This window comes from Neodiprion fabricii, chromosome 4 (genome assembly GCF_021155785.1).
Source record: "Neodiprion fabricii isolate iyNeoFabr1 chromosome 4, iyNeoFabr1.1, whole genome shotgun sequence".
Classification (NCBI taxonomy): Eukaryota; Metazoa; Arthropoda; class Insecta; order Hymenoptera; family Diprionidae; genus Neodiprion; species Neodiprion fabricii.
In genome coordinates this window covers 21,400,832-21,427,503 of record NC_060242.1, presented here as the reverse complement: position 1 = coordinate 21,427,503, position 26,672 = coordinate 21,400,832, and the positions used below count along the sequence as shown (strand labels likewise).

General features: G+C 36.1%; 2 protein-coding genes across 6 annotated transcripts; both read left to right on the top strand.

The window, feature by feature from the left end:
- Window positions 1-1,032: 1,032 nt before the first annotated feature.
- LOC124179609 (CD151 antigen-like) lies at window positions 1,033-24,371 on the top strand. 4 transcript variants are annotated; one of them, XM_046564186.1, is made up of 6 exons: window positions 1,033-1,736; window positions 15,770-16,015; window positions 18,269-18,460; window positions 20,808-20,981; window positions 21,467-21,628; window positions 21,716-24,371. In XM_046564186.1, the coding sequence occupies exons 2-6, from the start codon at window positions 15,896-15,898 to the stop codon at window positions 21,860-21,862; spliced, it is 795 nt and encodes a 264-aa protein (XP_046420142.1). In that variant the 5' UTR covers window positions 1,033-1,736; window positions 15,770-15,895; the 3' UTR covers window positions 21,863-24,371. The 4 variants fall into 4 exon arrangements, with proteins under 4 accessions (XP_046420142.1, XP_046420143.1, XP_046420145.1 ...); XM_046564187.1 differs by lacking the exon at window positions 1,033-1,736 and adding an exon at window positions 12,966-13,045; XM_046564189.1 differs by lacking the exon at window positions 1,033-1,736 and adding an exon at window positions 12,968-13,018.
- A 708-nt stretch (window positions 24,372-25,079) lies between these two features.
- Window positions 25,080-26,411, top strand: LOC124179610 (cytochrome c oxidase subunit 7C, mitochondrial-like). Of its 2 annotated transcripts, none has more exons than XM_046564192.1 (3): window positions 25,080-25,296; window positions 25,606-25,755; window positions 26,267-26,411. In XM_046564192.1, exons 1-2 carry the CDS (start codon window positions 25,207-25,209, stop codon window positions 25,720-25,722), a joined length of 207 nt encoding a protein of 68 aa, XP_046420148.1. In that variant the 5' UTR covers window positions 25,080-25,206; the 3' UTR covers window positions 25,723-25,755; window positions 26,267-26,411. The 2 variants fall into 2 exon arrangements, with proteins under 2 accessions (XP_046420148.1, XP_046420147.1); XM_046564191.1 differs by having other exon boundaries at window positions 25,082-25,296; window positions 25,606-25,743.
- Window positions 26,412-26,672: the final 261 nt, after the last annotated feature.

The window sequence follows — 26,672 nt, the reverse complement described above, 5'->3', positions numbered from 1 at the left end:
AATTTCACACTATTGTACTATATAAAGAAAATTATACATCGTTTATATCATATATTTATTTCGTGAGAATATGGTCAGTTTGATTGAATCAATGGCATTGATTATTTTGTTCAATTGATTTGGATAACAAATGAATGACTTTGCTTACCAAATGATATTTCAAGACGTGTGGTTTTCTGTGAGTTCAGAATTTCTGCTTTTCATATTACTTCTATTAGCGATGATTGAAATTCTTAGTTTGGTTGTTGAAAATGTAATTGCATTTAAAAATGTGGGCAAGTACAGGGGATACAGGTTGAATAATTGCACACGGATCCGCGAAGACATAATTACGCCACTGGCAAATACTATTTTCATGTGAAAAAGTCTCTGTTTTCCGATAAAAATGCACTGGCTTTAAACAATCTTCGAAAATTTAGCGTAAATTGAAGCATAAAAAATTGATTTTCAGTATTAGCCCCCTTTTTGCTGGCGATGAAAATATCAGTCATGTATATTAAACTTATAAGTACATAAGTTACATCTTAAATACTGCTATACAATTCATCCCTTTCTTATAACTCCTTTACTTATTTTCGGATAGTATATATAAAAAACTGGCTTCTGACACGGATTCAAATAAAATTATTTGTGACGACGTGACTGAGATGCAGTTAGTCAACATTGCTGAATTTGGATGAAATGGGTGATGTCTATACGGCGCTACCCGAAAATTTCAATCGACGTTCATTTCATAGTCATGCTGCATTATCCACCTGGATACACGTGATGGTAATATTAGTTCTTATCTTTACGTACCGGCCGCTTACCGACTTGAATTGTGCGACGCAGAGAGCGCGGCTCGACGACGAATTTTATCTCGTCTATTTTTAGTTACGGCAAGCCCCATTTAATGCATTTAGGCTGGCAGTCTTTATATACACCTTCGATGGAAGTCCCCGAAGTTCGCCGGGATTCGGTTAGTTACTTTACCGACCGACAGAGGCGTGGCGCTCGTTTCGAATCTTGAATCTCACTCGTGTTTCGTACCGCGTTTCTCAGTGTCGCCGAGACGTTCGACGCAGTAAGAGTTGTCGGCGGATAAGCGCGCGCTCTGTCACGTGACCGCGTTGTTTTGTTTTGGTATCGCGATCAGTATCGTTCGCAGACACGTGGATAATCCGGCGAAGACAGAAGGAGATCCCGGTTCGCGTGGATAATTCGGAATTCCGAGTTTTTCGTGACGTCGTCGGCGGGAAGGAAAGGAAAGGAAAGACGAGGAACGGAACCAGGAAGGTCTTATCGGCATCGCCGTTGTTGTTACAAGTGCGCAATAAAAAGACCGCGGCGAACCGTGAAACGTGCGTGCACCACGCGACAAACTTATGTAAAATTACAAACTGTATGGGTTACGTAACTCGAGTCGCGGCGTGAATCTCTAAAATCAAATACATTTGCGAACCCGACACTCCTCGCTCTGCATTCTCTGATTCGAAACGCGTGCTGTGCACATTGATTAAAGTTCGGTATAGCGAGATTTTGTGTGATAACTGATTGCTGTTACTGTTGGTGTTGGTGCTGTTTGGTGATAATCAGTGAGATTCAGAGAGCGTCAAGTCTTCGCGATCTTTTTTTTTTCTTACACTTGAACTTGCAGCTTGCCACGGACTTTTTGCCGGCCAGATTCGACGCCAACTTCGGCATCTTTCGTTACATCTCCACTTCACGAATCTACCAAACTACTTCGCGATTTATTGGTGAGTTTGTGTTTATTCGTTTTGTTTTTTAGGTGTAGATAATTGTGAGAAATTTAAAACAACGCATCGCATACGCATGTCTGAAATGTTTTCCGGTCTCTAATTCACCGCGATGTTTTTCCCATTTCCCTCGTTCACTATTGTAATCGCGATCTAGAGTCTTCTCAATGTAACGCTTATCGCAAATCATAGCCCCGCGGGAAATTGAATATATTGATTTCACGCTGGTCGAATGTCTGCACGATGGTAGATAGAAGAGAGAAAGAGCACGACGAGTGATAATCGGTGAAACGTGCATTGACCAACAATTGTCAAGGTGATAATGTCGAAACAGTTGAATATCGGGGGTGTTGAAAGCCTTTTTCAATGTTTTTTTCTCTCGTCAAAATCGCTTTCCAAAAATAATTAAGTTTAAACAATAATCTCGACGCCGAATAGGCGTTCGCTTGTTTTTACATCTCTCGCATGAGCGTGTTGTGTTTCATGTTTTTGTACACAACACTTACGTTATGCAGTTACTTTGAGTTCGACGCATACACCTGTGCTTGCTTTTTCCATTTCCTTTTTCTTTTCCTTCTTCTCTCACGGTTCCGAGAAAAGTATGCAGATTTCTAATCGAGTTTTATTTATTATTATATATATATATTATTGCACGCCTTGCGACAATGTTCCGTGTATTAAATTTTGCGATATAAATAAATGTGAAATTCTTAGAAGACAGATCAGCGCTGCGGGTTTATAGTTACATCAGAGATAGATATTTTGTGATCGGCGGGGGAAGCAAAGGCGACGATGACGTCCTATCTTAAATACATGGATGCGTTTCTACGTGTGTACGTACGTACGCGTGCATGAAATCTTCTATTTTTATCTATGGCGAACCTTGAGCTGCGAGTCGCTCAACAATGACACGCATATCCTATGTACGATATACCTACTCATGCAGCTTCAGGTACTGTCATGATTGTTACATTACGTTCATATAATATAGATTCGTACATTTGTGTACGTGTAACGATATACGTGACTTAAATACACAGCGAGGTATTTCTATTATATGAAAATTTGAAAAGAATATTGCGGATAATGTATAAAAAATATTAGTGTTTAAGGTACCGAATATGAGTGTTCTCTAAATTATTTTAACCGCGTTGCAGAAACGGTAATTGTTATACTGTCAGACAATATGTGGAGGGAAAAAAAATCAGCGCAATATATCAAAGATATCGCTCTTCAAGTATGCTGGTATTTGTGGATTATTATACCGCAGGTACTAAATGCAAATACGCTCTTCGCCTGCACATATGTCCATACTATACGTATAATTTGATATTTCCAATTCCCGTGATTATTACCCTCTTTTTAATTACGTTTATTATTTCGCTGCAACAACCTGTGTTCAACTTCATAGGTCGGATGTATATCTACACACCTGCATATGATATGTGCAGTGTGTAACATACCGGCCGCGAAGAATCTTTAAATGGGGTGATGGAGGAGGGTGTCAAAGGTCATACCTTAGCATTTACCTTGCTGGTGAAAAACCGCTTTTTATCCGAGCAAATCGTAGCAGCAGCAGCAGCCGTCTGAAATTTCGTGCCTGTTTAATAGCGAGCAATCACAAGCATATTTACTTGGAACATTATGATCAGATTGATTTTCGTCGTTGTTAAATTATTAAATTTCTTTTCCCGAGCAATTTTATTTTATATATATATATATTATTATTATTATTATATGCTATTTATAAAATATATATAAATCGTATGCATTAGACAAACACGATGTTACATATTGTGTTATACAAAATAAAATTGTCTAATACATTGTTCGAGCTAAGAAATTTAATCATTCAACAAAGACGATAATCAATCGATACATGCAGAACAATATGAAAGAATAAATTGAAATGGAAGCGGGAGGTGAAATTTTGGGAAAACCTTTGAAGAAAAGACAAGAAAGGAAAAGGAAAAAGGAACTTGAAACGGTGCTAGCTGCTGTACCTGCGGCTCATTGTCAGTTATTTTGTGTATTTACTCCTTGGACCCGGGGTATATAATGCAGTGAAACCCCTGTATATACGTACCTTTTACATAGTACCTACCTGCAGGATAGAAATCCGTAAATTTCGTCGAAAACCACCCGTCGTTTTTTCGGTGATGCGCGGATTTAAGGGTCGGCTTCGAAATTCCTTATGTATGTATGTATGTATATATGTATCTGCAACAGGTAGCAGGAATAACAGGTATTATCGTTTTCTCTCACGATTTGTAGAAAAGTCTAAAAATATGATGCACAATTATTACATGTCATTGAATTCGCATATGAGATGAAATAAATGCAAGGATCGGGTGTACATGTATATACACGTGCGATGGCATTTTACCAACCTAATAAGATATAACTGGTTACGTGTATCCATAATACACGCATACCTATTCCTATATATACTCGTATAACGTATGGTCTTCGTGGGCGATCGTGAGAAAACTCCGTAGGTAAATAATACATAGATATATACCATTGTAACGTATATATGTATATATATATATGTACGTATAAAGTGGACGATAGAGAGATAAGTGTTATACAAACGGGCTTGCATGCAAAGCTATGTATAGTCTGGGGCTAGCTGGCCGGCAATATCGTCTTTTAAGAACTATTATCCGACGGCCGAGACCGAACTTTCCTTTAACTATTATCATGCTAAACGATGCTGACAGTTACTGCATCCACGCATGCACAACCACAAGTGGTAACGAGTCACTCTCTCAACTGTAATAATAGTGTAAATACTCTATGTATTATACACATCCAAACCGTTTCGCACAATCTGTTCTTTACTGCGTTTTACAATGTTTCTGTTTCTTATCATCTTCTCATTTTTCAATTCTGAGACGTATCTTTTAATTTCTCACTTAACGTATGTCACTATTATTATAATTATTATTATTATTATTATTATTATTACTTAGCGCCAGTGCGCATAATATTTTCAAAGTGTTGGCAAAAAAATAAGAGAAATAAACAGAAAACTAAAAGAAAATCGAAAAGACAGTAATTTACAAATTCCAACGATCCGTTTTAGAGACCACGTTTTATTTTTATGATTGTTGTTGTTGTTGTTGTTGATATTATTCTTATTATTATTACCGTTCTTATCGTAACACAGCCGCCTTACAATAATTTCTCGTTAAACTTTCTCCAATCATAATTATGTAGTAGAGTACGTCATGCATTTGTGTGCGTATGCGTACATAATAGTATACAGCGCATAGTTACACGTTGAAAACTTCTCGAGTCCGAAAGCCTTGTCCATATAAGTACGCACGCGTTCACGTTGCCCATATATACGTATGTATGCGTACATACATGCGTACGTAAACGATTGCATATTTATGCAACTAACCACATTTGTTTAGGGAACGAGATTATATAAGGTACCTTATAATGAATAAAATTTATAATATCGTCGTTTGGTGCGCAGCATATAATAATGATGACGACAATGATTATAATAAAAAGAACGTGAGTTGTTGCATGTACGAATGCTGCGCATTGTCGTTATATACGGAACAACAAATGATGCAGGGGTTATTACCGAGCTTATATTTAATGATAATTATTGCGTCATTTGTACGTACGTTTGTAGATAAACTACATAGCTGAGGGTTGACGGGAAAAGTAGAAAAATATGTGTACCCGAAATTAACGATCAAACAGACAAAAAAGAAGAGTAGAAATAAGGTGATCCTGGCGGTAAGAAAAAACAAAGCAACAGCGATGAGAATCGTTAATCGGGTAAATTGAGTAATCGGTCAATTGACCGGGGTCAATTTATTGAGAAATATATTACACCGTGTTATTACATTGTGATAGCTTCGTTATTTGATTATCATTCTCCCCACGAACTTGGCGAGAGCAGAAAAAAAAAGAAAATAAAAGTAAAGAAAGAAAACAAAGAAAGCAAGAAAGATTAATATTTGGAGAATGAGAAGGATCGCTTTTCCACTTTTCTCATCTCTCGTTGCAGAGGATTAATTAGTGCTCATTTGAATCCAGCGTTTTTTCAATCACCCTTTTTGTTGCCTAAACTGTTTGCGTAGAATATTACTTTTCTCTCGACTTTTCTGGGCCCTTTTTTTGTTTTTTTTTTTCTTTCAGTTTCCATCTCTTCACGAAACTATCCACATGGCGCATCATACAGTATACGTATACATACACATAACGTATAGCTTATGATATACATGTAACATATATCCAGAGAAGAAACAGACGCGTTTTATAGATATCTCGCCATGCACGCTGCAGATATTATCAATTAGAGGTGGAAGAGTAGGAGGATATATATATATATATATATATATACATGATGTATTCATGAATGCCTCTGGTACAAGCTCGATGATATGATTATAACGCGAGCTAAGTGTAGGGCTTTATGGCTCGGATGAATCTGGTCCAATAAGCAACTTCTCGTTGTAAATGAAAACAAAATAACAATATATATATGTATGTATGTATGTATGTATGTATGTTTCTGGAATTTCTGACTGAAATCAGACCAGTTAACCTAATTAGAGTAATTGACTTTTGACTGCTGTGTTCTTTTTTTTTTTTTTAACTCTCTGCGTCCCTCTCTCTCTCTCTCTCTCTCTTTCTTTCTTTCTCTCTTCACCGTAGCGTAGATGGCACTAACTCTCCTCGCTGTTGGGTCATGCCTGTGTAATTTAATAATCCTCTTCCTCTCCCTGCCTTGCTTCGTCGCCTAATGGATATTTTGCGTATATGTTACACTTATACCTATACGTGTGCAATGTAGATACAACGTGATACTATTCTCGTAGTCGTGGTCGATTAAAAAAAAAAAAAAAAAAAAACAATTCAATTTGTTTTTGATATTTCAATCCTCGGTTTCTTACTTACATATACGTATATTATGTTATATTTAATATAAATTATATCGTACAGTTACACTGCACCAAATTTACATTTATATGTGAGGTATTATTCTACGCCAACTTGAGAAATGATTTTCTCTAACCATTTTTGATATCGTTTATAATTTTTTATACGATTGTCTTAACTCCGAGTAATATTTCTGAATAATTAACCCTTTGCGATTGCACGTATTTATCGTCCCATAAGAAATTTGTACATGGTTTCTGGGGACAAGTATGACCCAGTGTGACCGCGAAGGGTTAACATCGTATTTTCCTCTGAGAGAGTGGAAAAAGAAAAGTAAAGAAGAAAGATCAAAAAATTTAGATACGTATGAATAATTTATGAACACCTAAAGCGCCAGAATTGAACAATTTTCGTTGAGATTTTCTTTTACGTCGTTTTCATTTAATTTTCATTGTAATAATTTGCAATCGCCGTACGATTTTTTTTTTTTTTCTGCTACTTCAACCAACACGTATGAATATACGTGTATACGTCTATTCTGTATATACACTTAATACACGGTATGTCATACATGTGTACCTGAGCGTTATATACCGCAGTAACCTAAATTCAATACTGAAACTAGAAGAGTTCCGCTATACATGAGTTACGTGTACCTGGTAACTATCCTATCAACCTCGTATAACATATATACGTATATTTGTAGATAAAGATTTAGATACATAGATACGATATACGCCACCACGTGACGTAATTGCATAGGGGGCGTTCCTTGCCAACTCGACGGTCTATTTTTTGCTTTTTTTATTTTTAATTTTTGTTATTTTTTGCTATTCATTTTTTTTTAGTTTTTCTCTCCAACGATGAGAGAAATTTTTAGTTCCAGTTACCGTTCGGTCCTTAACTGTTTTCATTTTTTATCACAATCGAAAAATATTTTTCTAGGTACAAAATTAAAATTAGTTTCGTAGCTGTTACCGGAAAGTCTCATATTCGTTACTATTCCTTCTCATTACGATCGCTGTTACTTTATTTTCTTGTAACTGTTGCGAAAATTTAACGCTTGTGCAACGATAAATTAATGTCAAAGCCTTGTTTAACTAAAAAAGTACAGCAAACCTCACAAACTGATTTTGCGTTGCAACTGCCAAAAAAGGATCGACGATAGCGCAAAATGGTTAGGCGTACCTCGTTTTTCGTAATTCCAACAATATTCAAACAGTCTTTTTAACGATACCTGTTTTACCGAATTTTTCTAGTTACCGTAACACATGAAATTTTTCTCAGCGAACCTCACAGTACGATTTTTAATTTCGGTGAAAGGTTTTTATACTTGACTTTCAAATTAGGTTAACGCATAATTAGTTCTTCTTCATTCCAATTACCCGTCGTAGAAAATTGAACATTATTTTATATTATTTATATCTTACCGCTGCTGCTGCTGGATCCGCTACACAGAATGGTCGTCGTACAAGCTACGCTTAATATGCACTATTCGTGATTCAATATTTGTGCAACGTGCCGCCGTTATAATAATGTATTCTATCCTTATACGTGACGTGTAATTATACTAATTGGATATAACATTGCTGCAGGTGCTGCTGTTGTTGCACGCAGGTGCGTGTCTGTGTTTACCTATTTTCTATGTACGTATGAAAATACGTGTGAAGTTATCCGACGTAACCGAAAAGCCGCGTTGTCTGCTCATAATTTTAATTCGTTAATTTATGTACCATTAACCCCACCTCCCCTCATTTATTTTTTCACTGTGAAACGTTTTACTAACTAATCGCGGTTACCGTCGTCTTATTTTAAGATGATGTATATTCGACGTCATTAAAAAGTTTTTTTTATTTGCGACAGATCAACTATAACGAAAAACTGTAATAGAACGGATTGTTTGTGTTTTATCTACGTACGTACGTATAATTTTTTGCTATTTTAGGTGTTAAAATAACGCGAAATGAACGTCAAAAAAGTAAAATGATCATTTTACTTTATATCACGATCTTATCGTATCTTGATTTATCATTCCGCCTTTTTCTCTCATATTCTTTTTATCGTTGTTTTATTCTCTTCTTTTTAAATCACAATATTGATTTTTCTGAATTTTTTTTTCAAACATGAACTTTGTTTCTTCTACGCAATATTTATCTCATAGACGTGAGATATGACAATGATTATGAATGTTTAACATAAATTGATCGATAAAGAAAAATGGATAATAATTTTTTTAATTACCTGTTCCCAAAATAAATAAATAAATGAATGTCTGAAATTATGACGGCATCGATTCCATACCAACTGTTATTACGATATAAAATTGCACCGTACGTACAAAATGAAATTCCTTTTACAACTCAAGTAAAAGAGGAAAAAAGAGCGAGAAGGGGAAAAAGAAAAATTAAAAAAAAAAGGCGGCTTTACACTGGCCGTGAGCCAGACCTCGAACTTCTCGTTCGAACTTTCACACTGCAGGTTCCAAGTTCACAGAGGCAAAAAAAGAATAATACAGTAGAACTCCTGTAAATTCGACTTCCCCTACTTTGGAGGGAAATTCGAATTTCGAACTACAAATTGAAATTCGTAATCAATGATTTTAAAACCCTCGGATATCATATTACATGAAAATGAGACGATTTTTTTATTTTTTACCACTATAATGGATCCACTATTACAAATGTTGTATGTCTGACCTTGGTTTCGTTATCGGTGACCCAACAAATGACTCCGCCTGCCAATTTCCACTAAAGTTGGAATATCTTTGGATTTTTTTCCACCATAATGGATCCCCGTTTTGGATTTCGCAATCTGACTTCGGATTCGTGATCAGCCACCCAACAAACCGACGAATGCCAATTTTCATAAAAATCTAAATGTTTTTAGTTTTTTTTTTTTGTCAGCTTATTGAATGCGTCAAATTTGACTTTTGCAAATCTCACGGATTCGTGATTAACAATCCAAACAACCTCACGGTACCAATTCCCATTTAGATATCATAATTTTTATTTAATTTTCTGAAATTTAGTTATTGAAACAATTGAAAAAAAAAATATTCAACCGATCAAAGCCAAAATCTAGTCAGTTCTGAATTTGGAAAAGCAGCGGCGTCTCGTTCTCGAGATATCGTCGGACAAAAAAATTGATCACACACACACACACAAGTCTATCCGTAAATCATCGTAGGTGATTTTCTAGATCTAGAAACGTCGCTCGAAACGTCGAGAACTACTGAAAACTCAACTTATCATTTTCGAGGTGGTCACAATAATTTTCATTTTTCTTTGCAAACAGAGAAACGTGACGATAATAAAAAAATCGACAGGCGCAAGCTGCTGCATTAATTTAACTCATTTTTTTCCATTATGATCCGTTTTCCATATTTTTCTGTACCAATTATTTACATCATCATCGTCCCTGCTTAGCTTTACATCCACCGATTTTATCCTCAGGTAAGCGAGAGATCCCGCAAATTCATGTAATATATACCTTATACATATATAGCTCTTCCCCTCTTGTATTTACCGTTCAATTTCATTCCATTTCGTTTCGTACCGTTTCGTTTCATTCTGTTCGCGCGTTGTGAGAAGATGAAGAGGAGGAGAGCGGATGGCGTGGGATGCAACGGGCATAATCGTATAATAATCATAACAACAATATATAGGAAATAATTTCATTTCAACATTCGTTTGATTTTTCGAATTCTGTTGCATGATATTTTATACAATAACAATTTCTGTAACTATCTGAATATCGTGTTCACTTAGTTGAAGTTATTCACCTCGTTATTTACTCACGATGTTATGTTTTGGTACCGTTAACGTGATAAAGGCGGCGAATCTAGCTTCTAGTTGAAAAAATAATTCAGTACCAACTCTTAAGTTATATATTACGGTACATGTGCATGTAATAATCTTCCGTGCACGGCAAAGCGTTAAATTGCGCTGAATAAGTTGAAAACGCAATGACGAGACCTTATCATCCCCGAGAGTCGCCTTTCTGCGTGCATTGCGGTAATTTTGCCTCGTCGTCGTCGTCGTTCGTGTAATTATATTAGATGCGAGTGAAAAAGGTTAAAAAAAAAAAAAGGAAACTGCGTCTGCGAAACGCACGATATTCGAAAATGATCGTAAATGAGAAAAACAAGTATTTTCGTTTCTTTTTACAACGTGTCGAGTACGTTAAAAAGAAGGTGCACTTTTAAGTGAAAACTTTGAAGAAGAAGAAAAAAAACAAACTGAATTTTAAAGATAAAAATAAATTTTCATTATAGGAGTGAAATTACGATTAATTACACTTTGATATGGTTTGAATTATAAAAATTAACGATGGCCAGTGTAGACGAAAATGTTTGAAATTTTAGGTATAAACGAGGAAATCTCACCGCGTAGTTAATTCTCAATTAACGTGAGATAAGTCGCAGTGCAGATTATGCAAAGTATTCGTTGTAAATTATCACACGACAAACATCCATGGTCGGATCGGCGATCCGTTCCCATCCTTGGCTCGTGTATGCAGCAAAACGTTACGTATCCTCATTCGTTCATCTATGTCCCCCGGAACGAGAGAGACGGATAAGAGAAACGACAATTTGCGAGGAGGAGCAGAAGAGGAGGCAATTTACCAATCGCCCCAATCGCCCTGCAATCGCGTTAACCTTGCCTCTGCCTGCACCCTATCTCCTCTTAACAAGTGTTATTATTGGCTTGTTCCTGCTGTCTTGTACGTATATCGGATGATGTATATAGGTATAAATTAAGGCTACATTACGCCTGTATACGTATATACATATCATACGCGTGCAGTCTGTGAAGCGGGAGAAACGAGGTGTCGCCAATTACTTTGGACTGTATAGGTGTTATTATTGTGTTTGTGTGATTGAATGGGGTGGAAAAATGAAGGAATATATTTTACAGGGTGGCGAGAGACGGGAAAATTCGGAATAGTTTGCGAAAAGTCAGGGAATTATGACGGACTATAGGGTAAAATGTACTTTTCTTATATAAATTGTTTTCAAACTTCGGCTATGCTTCGTAAATTCAGGCGTTACATGCAGGGTTTCGAAGGTTATAAAAAAGCACGTTTGTTGTAATTTCTTTTTAATATAATAAAAGGATTATTTGATTCAAACTTAAGGGAGAGAGCAATATTTCAATGATATTTCATAAAAATTTTCGCCCTGGTCACGATAATTCATGCTAGCTTTACTTGAAATCAAAAAAAACTAGACTTTTACTCTAATTGACTTGAAACTTTGGGAAAATATGTTTGATACGACGTGCTATTATGGATTTTTTGAAATTTCTGAACCTTAAACTCCTTCAGCTAACAATAAGCTATCTTTTGGAAATGGTATTGTTCAATTTTATGATTATTTGTATGTTTTTGAATCCGAGTGTATTATCGAAGGTGCACAATTTCTGGAGCTGGTCATAAAAGGTGCCCAGTTTTATAGGGAATTTTGAATTTTTTGACGAGGAAAAAATCAGGGAAACGTTGGGGAATTTTTTTTCAGCAAAATTGTCGTCGCCCTGTTATACAGTAATTTTTTAACAAGAAAAACATAAAACGTTCATATATTTTACGTATAAACTTCATTTAATGAGTATGCAATTATGCATTATACAAAAAAAAAAAAATTAAAAATAAAAAATCTTCAATCAGGTGTTGAAATTAATTACAGTTTAATTCCGTAAAAGAAAAATTTGAACTTTTCGATGATCTTAGGATGAAAAAATAGCCCGTGTACCTAATCTCGTTTGATGACTATACGAATACATCCATAGAAATCATTCGATGTTACGAAGAAGTGAAATAATAATAATAAGTCTTGACAAAAAAAAAAAAAAACATTAAATGTTTTTTATTACAATTCTGAGTCTTAACGGCTCTTTTAAATTTTCTTTCGAGTATATTTGTTGAAAAAATCATATCTTATATTTCGCAATATACTTCGGACTCGACGTTTAGATGTATAGATCTTGTTTATCGTTTTTTGGTCTATACTGTATTCTTTACATTCGATGTTTCGTGGAATTTTGAATATGAATTGTAAAATTACGTACGAATTACAAGGAACGCGGCAAACACGTTCGAAAGATCGATGAAAATCTGTTAAAAACCATTGATAATAATTCATCGACGTGCCATTTCACTTATTCATCATTGATTTATTCATTCGTTCGTTTGTTCGTTCGTTCATTCATTCATTCATCCGTTCGTTCGTTCGCTCGTTCGTTCTTTTAGCTTATTCATTGAAGTTTCAGCGCGCCATAAAGGCGGCAGCTTATACTTCGAGTATCAGTTGTAGTAGTGTAGTAGTAGCAGTCCATTGATAAATTTCAACCGAGTCGGTCGGGCATCAAATCCGTTGCGTAAGAACGAGCATAATAAGAAAAAGAGTAATAACAAGATATCTGCATTTGTATAATACATACCGTACCTATGTGTATATTACCTTTACATACATAGTCGATTATCAGGCCTATTATCCCCACTTTTTTTTTTTATATCTTTACTCGGTCCAGATTATTTACATTTCCGATTTAACGATCCAACAATTTTTCTTCCACCGTGCAACCGAGTGGTTGAATTCCGTTAATATCTCGTCCTCTTCCTATCGCAATGTATTTCTGAAATTCGTGGTCAAAAGTCGGAATAAAAATCATAAATTTTTTCTTACGACATTGTTACACTCGTTTCAACTAGTCAAAAGTGAGATGTACGGAAATTTGGTCGAGTGTCTTGCGCTATATTCGACGGCAGCTGGAAAGAAGAAAGCTGCAGCGCGCTCCAAGATCCCGAAGAAACCGCTTCGCCCACGCTGCTTTATGGGTTATATGCCTGCATGTACACGCCTGTATATCATATGCATACATTACTATACGATACATGGATGATACGTTGCAGCAAGACACCGTGCGATTATATACATTATACATATTTATACAATATGAATATATGTGTACATATTGTGCGTTGGCTTTCGGACTTGAGAATTATTCGTTTAAATATATCATATGACTTGCTGCCCGTCGAGACTTCGCCCGCATCCAAATTTAACGTGATAAAGTGAAAATTCTACTCAGATAAAAAAAAATCTTGCTTACAGTTAAGAATGTTTCTACGAAGACTGATAATATCCAATATATAGAATGTAACCAAACCACTATCTATAAGAGTTTGGTCGGCGTTCGCATAAGTGTGGGATTTCCTTCTGATTTGGCTTACATCAATCTGACTGTAACGAAATATAGCCTAAAATCTGGTAGGATGTTGTAGGTATTCACAAAAATAAAAAAAAAATTAAATCAAAATCGGTTCGGTCGTTCCGGAGTTACAAGGGAACATACGTCGGAAAGACTTTGAGTTTTATACATTATAGGTGTAGCTGTTGCCCGCGACTTCGTTCCCGGCATGCGTTGCAACGCCGTTCAAAGAATGAAAGTTTTGAAAATATACGAACTGCCGCTAAAATATATGAAATACGCTCATTTGTTGAAACGACTCGCGCGCCGCTTATTATAAAATGGTTGTACCGATTCAGCAAGCTTTGCGGGTATGCGCACAACAACTCACCAAAGGTTCATCGCAATCGGATGAACGGCATTGGAACGCATACGGGATAAACAAAGCAAAAAATATTCATTTTTACATTTATATTATAGATATGTCGTTTTTTACAAGTTTTCATAAAATTTTCTAGTCATTTAGTTATTTGTTTTCTTATTATTGATTGATTTGATTTTTTTTCTTTTTACATCGCATCATGCTTTCGTTCGCATGAAATTATTGTATGAGAGATAAAACGCGTATTCTTCTCCTTCTTTTTCTTCCTGTATTACATTTCAGTATGCAGTCACATAAATCTTTGTCCACCTTCGATCATTAGAGAAGAGAGAGTCGGAACACTCGGCGCGCGTTTGTATAATAAATATGTATGTTGGATAGATGAATCTTGGATACACGGAATGCGTGAGGATAGACTCAAAGACGTAGGTATTTGGGTGAACGGACTGACTTCCTGGATTACAGTGTTTGGACGTTACATATAAACATTTGCATATACGCTGATCATGTAATCATGGGGAAAAAAATAAAAACATCGGTGTGATAAACTAAACACGACAGATAAATACCGATACATGTAGAATATTTGCTGAATTTTAGAATTGGAGGTGCAACGAGGCAAATAGAAAAGAATTGGAAAATATCATTCTAAACCCTGTTTTATCCTTAGTTTACCGTTTCCTTAATCTTTACCTTTTAATCTGCGATTCTCTGCGCATGTCGTTCACGGAAAAAAAGTAATTTATCGAACACCTCGTCGTTCGGCTGTGAAGGCGTGTAGGCACGTCCGTCATTTTCTACTTCTCAAGAGAATATAAGGAAGGAGACAATTATGTCAGCCTACCGCCGTTCCTCCCACGTTCCGTAACTTCCCGTTTTAAACGGTGAATTAAGCAGCAGGTCGATGCTTCGGAAATTGCAGTTGCGAAAGTAATACGTTAATTTAACGAAGTAATTCACGATTGAATAGTTGTATTATTTTCACTGGTGGAAACTTTTCAAGTCTTTTTACACATTATTGAAATTCAGTCCTTGGAATATTTTTCCTTGTTTCTTTATTTTCAGCCGATTCTGATACATGCAACGTGTAATTTCGTATCTTCACATCGTTACGTTGAAAATGACGAAGAAAAAAAATGAACGAATGTTCCGAGATCCTGTTCAACGTTGCACATACGTTATAAGGTAGAATTCTTACATGGCGTCTGCACGCCGATCATTTCATCGAGGTTTATAAATAGAGCAATCTATTTTTAATTTTAAACCGCACGCTACACGGAAATGGAACGAAGGATCTTCGTAGTAGGTATATGCAGGCATGCAACATCGATTAACGGGTGTAAAAAAGGTAGAAAAAAACTCCGCACGATTTCGTATCCCAAGGCGCAATCATATTATTCGTATTTGGTTAAGAAAACGAAATGCAAAAAATGAAAATATATGTCTTTTGTTTTACTCTTTTATCATGTGGAATTTAATGGTTTTATCGAAAATGCAACAATCTACCAATCATCGACGTATTAATGATATCCTGATTTTCAATTTTGTATTCACAGAAGCGATGGCTGCGAGGTAACGAAACTAGATCAAACTCGGCGGAAGAAGGAAGGAAGACGACGATTTCTCGCAGAACGGTGGTTCGCAGTTTTGTTGCGTGTGCATGTGTAAATAAATAAAGAAAAATGGTCAAAGGCGCTGAACGACTTCCCGGCACCTCGTCCAGGATCAGGACGAGGGACGATGGATGCTGCTCCGTCAATTTCCTCAAATGCGTTCTTCACATATACAACGTTGTTCTATTTGTAAGTATTGTACATATATATATATATATATATATATACATTTACGATTCATTTATCCATGCGTTTGTAATTATTAGGAATAATTTAATGCAGATTATTATCAACGCAGTATCGAATTGAAAAATGCAATATTTATAGTTCATAAAAGGTTTTCTCGAGTTTGAACAAATCGGTATCATGTCTACCAAAAATATCCAAACGACTAGTGAAAAATACAGTTTTGTAATCTGAATTTTTTCTCTCTGTCGCCGCATCGAACATATCCATAAATCACTAGAACAGGATTCTCGAATTTTGTGCCAAGATTGCAAAAATACTTACTAGAATAACAAGGCGAATATCGCGATGGTCGTTTTTCATTGGGAACGCCTCGGTTTGGAAAGGAACGGACGGAAGAAGCCGAAGCGGCGACGACATAACTCTTGTCCTGTGCTCCGTTGCTTTCCAATTAAGACGCTTTGCCGTTAGCGCGGGTGTTCAGGTAAAGGAAGTGTGTAGGTAGGCAATAGATGGACGAATCTAGGCGAAGAAGGTATATAAAAGGTGTAACGGGCCGCACGCGCTTACGCATACATACACATATACGTACACACATGTATTGCGTATGTAGTGTATTATGTACACACAATATACACACATGTGTCCATGTACAGGTGTAGTAGCGAGAGTTAGGCGTGTAGGGAAAACTGGTTTTCTGGAATCTCCTGGTCTAGTCGCCATGCGATCATCCAATGCGGCGCAGTCAGGGCACAAATCTCGATGCCTGATCAGTTTTAAATCCCCCCCCCATGCAGCTCCTCAAGGAATACCGCTTTTTTGAACACGTGCTCAGGGGGCGCGGGGCTATTTTAACCAGAGTGACCGATTTATCGAAGGACCAAAGTATCCGATTTTCAAAGACGCTGATATCCAATTTGTAGAATTATTAATATTCAGACAGTCAAAGTACGGAAAGACAACATACAGAAATGTTAAAACATAGAGCGGTAAAATCTAGAATCTGTTTACGATTTTTTATTACCGAAATGAATTTTGAGGATTTTACATCTTGGCGTTGTATATTCTGAACTATATATTTTTTTGCTTCTCCGTATTTCGAATTTCTGGATTTTTAAATTCTATGAATTCAATTCTCGCTTTTTTAAAAATTCGGTATTTACGTCCCTTGTCTTTTTTTTTTTGATTTTCCCAATTTTTTTTTTTCTCCTCTTTACTCCTTATTCGTATTTTTCTTATACCAGGCTGAGATGAATTTCATCATTCCTTACAGTAGTGTCGGAATTTTTTTTAACAATGTTACGTTGGGTTGTCACGGTTTGAATATCGAAAGAATGGCAAGAAAACGTATACATGGTAAGAGTAACTATTTATTAAGTAGTTGGCAATATTCTAAATTTTCTGGTTATCTGTTTTGTTCAATTGACTGCGTTTTTTCACTGAAATAAGGCATGGACATGAATTTATTCTTTCAACATCAAATTAGCGCCATTGTTACCAGAAAATATGGTACGAGTGATTATAATGAAAAAGAATTCTGATGCGTACGAAACTCATTTTGGATTTTCTTTACACAGAACTGCTATATTCTTTTTGTTAGGTTAAAAAAAAAAAGGTTTATAGATAAGGATTGTATATGATAATTAAAAACTAGAAATTTTTCTCAATGTACCCACTTTACCCTTCTTTCTTCTTTTTCTTTCGTAAGATCTGTTTAGTCTCGTTTGAAATTGTATATTTTCTTCCGCATATCCTGTTCTTCTACGTTTTCGTTACCTTTTTTCAACTTTGGTACAAGAGTCAAAAAATAGAAACTTGCCACACGGTAGAAGTATCACAGTATCGAATTTTTAAGTACGGCTAAACGTTTTTCATACGATGAATAACAAAATGGGGATATCGTAATCGTAAGTTAAAAATTTTCAAAACTTGGAAAAATGTAAAAAATATGGAAAGTTCAAATACGAAATAGGTTTTAATACCAGTTTCGATTTCTACAATCAATCTGGACTATCCTAGAAATTATTGACATTCACAAAATTTTACTACTTCGAAATCACTTGGCTAATTCAAAAACCGAACATCGAAACGATCTGAAATTATAACGTTAGAGTCAAATACTAAAGTTTTCGACTTCTCACTTGGTGAAAATCATCGAGTGACCACGAAACGAAAAAATGTATCGAATAACTCGAAAGGTTTTGTCAAAAAAATGTGACTGACAAACGAATCGTTTGCGTCGTTTCTATTTTCCAGCTTTCCGGCATCGCGGTTGGAGGCATCGGCATTTGGACCGTCGTATCGAAGCACAGCTACATATCTCTACTCTCTACATCCACTTATCCAATATTGGCCTACGCTCTGATCGCTGCCGGTGGTTTGGCCATTATTGCTAGCTGGCTCGGATGCGGCGGCGTTACATCGGAAAACAGATGCATCCTCATTGTGGTAAGTGCAACGCGGTCGCATATCTGATCGCATAGCATAATAATAACGGTGAAAACTTTTTGACCCTCCGCCCCTTGAACTTCGTCCAGGATCAGCTTTAATTTGCAATTTTTATCACGTTTTTGATCGTTCTACTAGTTTTTTTTTTTTTTATTTTCTTATACCCTGCAACATTCCTTTGTTATATGTTATATTGACGTAAGATTTTTCTTTAGCATAGGTACGAACGTGTACACAACGATTATAATCAAACTGTATAAATACAAAAGGAGAAAGGAGAACAATAATACGAACCTAAAATTAAACCCTCGCTAGTAGGCATATTTATGAAGGGACCCAAATTAATGAAAAGCGATCATCAGGCCAAGGCCGAAGGTCGACTCTTCACAATCACTCAGTCAGTCAGTCAGTCAGTCAGTCAGTCAGCAGCAGCTTATGGGGTTGTATTAAACCTGTATAAAAAAAAATAAAAAGCACCTGGTAAACGAAACAAGGGACTCCATTATGCCTGCTGACGGGCACATTATACAGTGTGAACATTCCTATACATACGTATCGGGATTTAAACCAACCACCGTTACAAACACCATTATCCACGTTGCTCAATGATGAAAAACAATACCGGTGTATTATTTGTATGTGCTTATAGCTGTACGTAGAGGCATATATACGCGATTCCAACGTATGAAACGCGATTATTCTACTAGTATTATTATACTTCAAATCGTATGCTTATACAACCAATTCTAGAGCAGCAGAGTATATGCCTGTAATCTGATATACATTGCTTAGCGTTTGTGCTCCAGAACTCTCTGTTTTTCTTTGATATTTTCTATTTTTTGGTGTCACGCAGAGAACTTATAAGAGAGTTCAGTTGAACTTTGAAAGATTTCGGTTTGAATCTGAAAAAAATATGTGTAGAAATACACATAATGTACTAAGGAAATTTGTGATTACAACATTCAACAATTAATTATACCGTCTGCACGAAGGGTTTTCTGTTCATTTTATACATTTCTTGTGTTTGTTTTCCTTCCAATTGATGGAAATTCTTGAACATCAAGATTCCTGAATTGTTTTCATCATTCATGTATATCCATATGTATCATTGTGCACCAGCTCGACCAGAATCTAACCCTTGACCTCTTGGATTTGGTCTGCGGTTTTTAGTAATCTTTCAACTCTAAAAAGCACTCTCAATTATTTTCACATTTTTTTTTTGAGTATTTTGTTTTAATGGCGATTTTTGAAAATGAACGAGTCTTTTTGACGTAATTTAAAATTCTGAAAAAATTCTCCAAAATCTAGTGTCAGATATCAGCATTTGGAAGCTTAGACTTAGAGAGACTTTTTTTCAGCTTTCGAAAGAAAATAAATTCAAAAAAATTAAACGTATAGTCAGTCTATTGTTGGTTGCTGCTTAATCCAGAGTTTTTAAGTATTTTTTCACATTTTTAAATTACATTCAATGATATGTTGGTTTTCAAAAATTATAAGTAAAACTTTACTCGAAAACATTTGAAAATAATTGAGGGTGCTTTTTGGAGTTGGAAAAATATTATAAAAAATCGTGGACCATATCGAAGAGGTCGAGGGTCAGTCCTTGGTCGAGTTGGCGTGGAATGTCTTATATATGATTTACCTATATTTATATACATGCACGTATGTATCCATACGAAAAATTGTGCGCGGCGGTTAATTTTCACCATAAAAGGGCCGCAATCGTGAGTCGGACGCGTCTTTGGGTCCCTAACTCTTCTTTTTTACTTTCTCTCTCTCTCTCCCTCTCTCCCTCTCCCTCTTTTTCTCAACAAGTCTGCGCATTTAACGCATATACACACAACGGTATTATACGTATACGCGTGGGATCGGACCCAAAACACATCCATGCATACACGCAGCGACGATTTTACTCGATGCAAGCTCGATCCCGATCATCATCCTCTGGGCCAGGAACTCCTATACGTAATGCACCTTTTTCTACTTCTGCTTGTTCTGCCTATAAGGGCATCGGTAATGGGCAACAACAAGATTACAGCCGCGGAAAGGAGAACGGAACGAGTGATCCCCTCTCTCGTTTTTCTTATTTTACTCCTCTGTCTTCCACGTGTATAATATCTTGTAATCTAAACGCCGATCTTGGTACTACAGTTTAATTCATCTTCTTTGTTTTCTTTTGCACAATTACAAGCTATTTTAATTTTTTAATTTTTTAGGTATTTGGTTAATAATTGACCGTCTGTAAAATCACTGATAGAAAACCGATTATTTATCGGCAATTTTTGGCGAAGATTATATATTTGAAGGTAAGAGTAACATATCCTGTTTCTTTGCTCTTTTGCTGCAGTATATATTCGTTGTGATGGCCGTGCTGGTGCTGGAAGCCGGTGTTGGAGCCATATCGCGACTCTACGAGGAGCAAGTCGATCCGGAGATGAGGATGAACCTGAATCGCACCTTCCTCGAAACGTATTCCATAAGATCCAGGGAAACCGCCGCCATTGACGCAATGCAGAAGGAGGTGAATAGCCGTTCTACTTCACCGATTAGCTCTGCGCGACTTTTTATCCGTGTACAATAATGCACAGCAGAGGTTGACGATAAATTATTCATCCATTCGTTCATACACAGCTTTCCCTAGTCGTCGTCGTCGTCGTCGTCGTCATCGTCCCCACCACACACAACTATTTTTCTAACTGTCGAGAATTTGTTTCATTTTTTTGTATTACTTATTCAATTTTCGTGTAATTATAGTTTTATGTTGGAATACAGTTCAACAGTTTTGTTTCACTTCACAATTTATCGACACATGTAATTCGTAAAATCCGTCTGCATTTATGCAATCAGGATACATCTGTCCGAAATCCGCTTGCGTTTCGGCAACTGAATGTACACGTGACCGGTCGTCATTGTTTATTTTTACCTATTGCATAAATGCAGGCGCATTTGTCCTACGATAATTTGCTCATCTGACATCTCCACGAAATAACCCGATATATCATGCAGTTCAAATGCTGCGGAGCGATGAGATTCGAAGATTGGCTGTACAGCGAGTGGAGAAAAGATAAGGAGGTGATTTCGAATCGAAGCCTCGTACCGGACAGTTGTTGCAAGACCCCGTCTCTTTTGTGCGGTCGCAGAGACCATCCGTCCAACATACAGTACACGGTAAGAATTATTTATCTTTTTATCATATTTCTTTCTCCATATTTTCCTGCTGCACATCATATAATGTATACATATGTTCTTTTACAGGGTTGCATATACAAATTCCTCGAGACGACGAAGGATCACCTGATCATTTTAGGTGCCGTTGGTCTTGGCCTTTCGGTCCTCGAGTTGTTCGGTATCATCCTTGGTTCCTGTCTCTACATCAAGCTGAGGCACGATTTTGACGACTGAGATTCGATGTTTGGGGTTAATTATTATAACTACGACGACGGTGACGCTGGCTCGTGCAGGTGGATTTCTGATATCGTATTACCTGATGAGGACGATCGAATCTGAATATTTTGTATCATACTATATACATAATATAGTAGTATGTAGGTATTTAAACTTCATATATTATTATACATATATATATTTTTTTCACAAATTTTCGGAGAAGCTCGCCGAGTGATTATATTATGTACGAGAAATCGAACCCGAGTAAGATAATAGGGAACGACTAAAAACGCTGCCGATAGGTAAGTCAAGTCAGGGAAGAAAACTTTTTCGCGTACCTTGTTGCTTTCTTTCAATTTTAACAATTAAATAATTTTTGTATTATTCCATCTTCTCATTAGTATTTCGGAATTAGCGTCGAGTTGATCACTCTTTTCAATCAAGTCATGATTATTTTAACCCTAGGACCCTACACTATCTGTACGAAACAAATAAACTACACAGGGGTTACGCGCATCCCATAACTTCAAATCAACAATGCCAACGGATTGTTTGTCGTAGAAGCGTTTTGTTTTTTTCATTCAAAAGCTGAAAGACTGGAGAACAGAATAGTGAATGCGATAAAAACCTAATATGAATTTTTCATCTTGAAAAATTCCATTGAATGAAGTAAGAAAAATGATTTTAGCAAGCCGTAAGAATTATGTAACCTTAGGGGGTTAAGGGTACCAATGTGTAGGGTCCTAGGCTAATGTAATTCTATACACATTTTATTTATCTTTTGTCCATTGAACCGGCGAAGCGCATCTTATTTTGCAACGATAATTAATCATAAATCATAATATTTTATCGATGGTTTATAATCTGCGAAGGGGCAAAAAGAATCTAAATCTCTGTCAATTTTACGCACAGATAAATTTTTTAAACTCTACATACTTATTATTATAATGAACAGATATTAGAAAGGTGAAGCATCGATAATTTCACACCATTTTTATACATTCACAGAAACAATGAGAACTTGCGGTAAAAATTTATCAGTTTCGAATCAAGTATATAACATATTATACAGCAGGTCTGATCTTTAATATTCTATTTTCGCGAGGACATTGTCTTTTTAATATCTTGTAGTAGTTGTAAACACTAATCTAAATATAATTGCAAAATGTGTTCAAGAGCGCAGATCTACGGATTAAAATATCCACGATCGAGGTAACAAATTTTATATAAATGACGAAAAGACAAAGATGAAATGAAAAAATAGATACCTATAAAATATTTTTACGCACGCACAAAATAATGAGTCTGATCGCAAAGTAAGTGCAGCGATCGTATTTTTGATACATAAGTGCTTTGATATAAAAATATGCATACCCCAAGCTACAATTTTGAAAAACGTTTTAACAGTGCCTTGACACAGTATGAATAGTATTCGTATAGTCGATTGATATAAATGCACTAGTGATGACCATATATATTATATAAAGAAATGCGTATACAACGGTTCGTAATAGTATTTATTTCTCACGTCGCGTATTACAGACATTTAGGGTATACATGTATTGCGAAAAGTACAATTCTATTAAGGATATATATTATTATTATTATAATTACTATATCATTATTATTACTGTTACTATATTATATGATACGTATGAACATGCATTATGCGTTTTGATTCACTATCCGCACGCGGTGAGTCTTGTGTTTATTATGATGATCCAGTATTTACCGGGTAACACTGAAAATTATTATTAACATTATTACCGTTATCATGTATGTCAATACTGTACATTAGGGTGGTCCTTATTAAGGTGGAATGAATTTTTTCCGAACCGCCCGCCAAGTCAACTTTAAATAATTCAAAAATAATTCCCAATTTTTTTCAGATTATTGTCTCAACTCTAATCAGTGCCTGTAAGAGGGAGGATTTTCTCATTTAAAATACACGTATCTTGGACACATTCTCAGTACATATATTTTACTGCAAGAGTAATAGCATTCAAAAAAATCTATAACTGCGAGGTTTTAGTGGGCATTAGTGCTACTATCTGAGAAAAAATTCACACCATCATACCAGGTAATCTAGACAAATTGCACTTCCTCTAAATGGAAAAAAGTCGGATTTCGAGGGTGTGCAATTTATCGAGATTGTATGGTATGATAATGTAAATTTTTTCTTGCATATTAACACTAATGCCCAATGAAACCTCGCAGTTACAGATTTTTTTGAATATTATCACTCTTACTATAAAATATATACTAAGAATGTGTCCGAAACACTTGTATTTAAAATGGAGAAATCCACCCTCTTACAGGCACGGATTAGGGTTGAGATAAAAAACTGAAAAAATTAGGGAATTGTTTTTGAAGTATTTGAAGTTGATTTGGAGGGCGACCCGGAAAAAATCGTCAACCCCCTCAATAAGGACTACCCTGCTGTACATGTATATTTATCGTTAGTATTTACGTTAAACTGTACGATAATATGTATAATTATATTACATACCTGATGTACATATCATAAAAGCTGTTATTATTATTATTATTATTACACGCGCGCGCACACACACGCACACACACACACACACACACACACACACCCACACACAAATATACTATACAGAGAATATGTGTAATGTTACGAAACTTTTATCCTTATAGTAGTATTATACTGCGGTAATAAGTGAGAAGCATAAATAAACAGAATCGGGTAAGTCGATTGTTTAATAAACTTCGCTAGATGAATTTGATTATTTAAGGAACAGCTGTAGATGACGTTCTTAAATTTTCGAATCTACTTTGGTAACTACAAAAATATATAAACCTCTCATTTATACTCGTTCCGACTTTGGATCATAACAAAAATCTCTTGTATAAAGTTAAAAAAAATGAATGATACCGGGCTTGAATCGTGCATTTGAGAGTATGATTTAAAATAAGTTATTCGTCATTATTCCAACAGTCACATGACATGACGAATTTCCCGGTAATAATTAATTTTTAGCAACTTGGGTGTGACGTTGAAATTTGTCGCCAGAATTTGTATACAAGTGCATATAAACGCGTGATCCTTGTTGCAGGCAACCGGTTATATACGGCTGCCGATCAAAAACCACCAATCAGAATGACTAACTATATAGCTAGACGAAGATGGCGCCAGCTAGGGTGTGCACGCGACGCCATCTTGCATCGAAAATCACATTACAATTTTGTCCAAAGAGCGCAGTGTTCTACGCACTTCGCAGTTCGTGGCGTTCTTGGGTCGTCTTTCGCTGTCGCACAAACCTCGATCGAAGAAGATTTGGATTCGAGGTAACTCCGTACAGTTGTGTAAAGTGAAGAAGGAGTAATCGAAAATGCTGTCACGCCAGATCGTAAGAAACTTCATGACGACGGTTGCTCGTCGAAGCGGGGCCGACGATTTTCACGGCGGTGTTCCCGGAGGCGTGAGTACATTTATCATTCGCTACTTGATCTTACCCAAAATCAGCTGCTGTGCCCTCGCCGTGTTGCATAACCACACGGTACTTGGCCATTTGGAAATTGGATTGATTTGACACGATGACTTATTGCTCCGAGTCGACGACCTGGTAGTAAAATTCTGGCTCAACTTCTGGCTGAAAACCGTCTGAACAAGTCGCTGAAGAATGTCGTAAAATATCAAAGGAATTGCGATGTTCATGTCTTCTTTTGTTGTGTTACGCTTTCTTGTCTTAGCTTATTACTTTACTACAGTTTTTATTCCACATTCGCAGAACCTGCCGTTCGGCATCAACAACAGGTACAAGCTCACCGCCTACTTCATCTTTTTCTTCGGTACCGGTCTCGGCGTTCCATACCTTCTTGTTCGTCACCAGTTGTTGAAGAAGTGAGCGATAGCATTATGGATATTTGTAAGTATAGAGGTACGTTTTTCACTTTGTAATTTAGAACTTGGTAGTTGAGAACTTGTGAGTTGGCTGGAAGGAAGTTTCAACTCGACAAATTACTCGGCTCCATTTTACTGGGCTTGCCTGTCACGGTCATTGAGAAGCCACCCCTGCATCATGTGGATCATCAGGATCTAGTTAGGATGAAAAAGACGAACCAGTTTTGGAAATGATTCTCACGGAGGAAACTGTTCTACACCTTGGAGAACACTGAATATTTCGGTGCTCTGACCTGGAACACCAATCGTTGAACATGACAATTGAAATCTGGAGTGTTTTTAAATTTGATGACAGTAAATATTTTATATTCCAGATCGAACTGTCGACTTCTCATATTTTAAATATACCTGTATTTTTGCTATACTCTAATGTCTGGTAACAATATTGATACTGTGAAACGGCGACTCATAACACTCGCGTTACAGCCTTCGCTCATTAGGATTCCTGTCAAATTCAACGGAACAAAATCTTCTTTTTTTCATTTCAGAATCTAGTTACACCGGAGGTAGTGCGAGAATTCCTGAATGGGTAACGAGTATATCTTGAAAGGCATTTTGTATATTGTCAGGTATGACTATGAATGAGGAATAAAGAATACAAAGAAACGAAAATAAAAATTTAAATACCAATAACTGATCATATATTTTATTTTATAAACAACTCTTATCATCATCACCATAAGCATCGTTTTACATGCACACACATGCTTATAATGCAAATGTATATGTATGCGTTATGTATATGTATATATTATATCTAATTAAGTCAACGATGCGTACATCTTGTATTGTCTTGCGAATATCAGCGAAATTGGTGTACAATAATTAACAGCCTATATTGTTAATTTGATTATTGTTTATAGCTCCTTAAAATTAAGTATTTTAGTTTGTGAC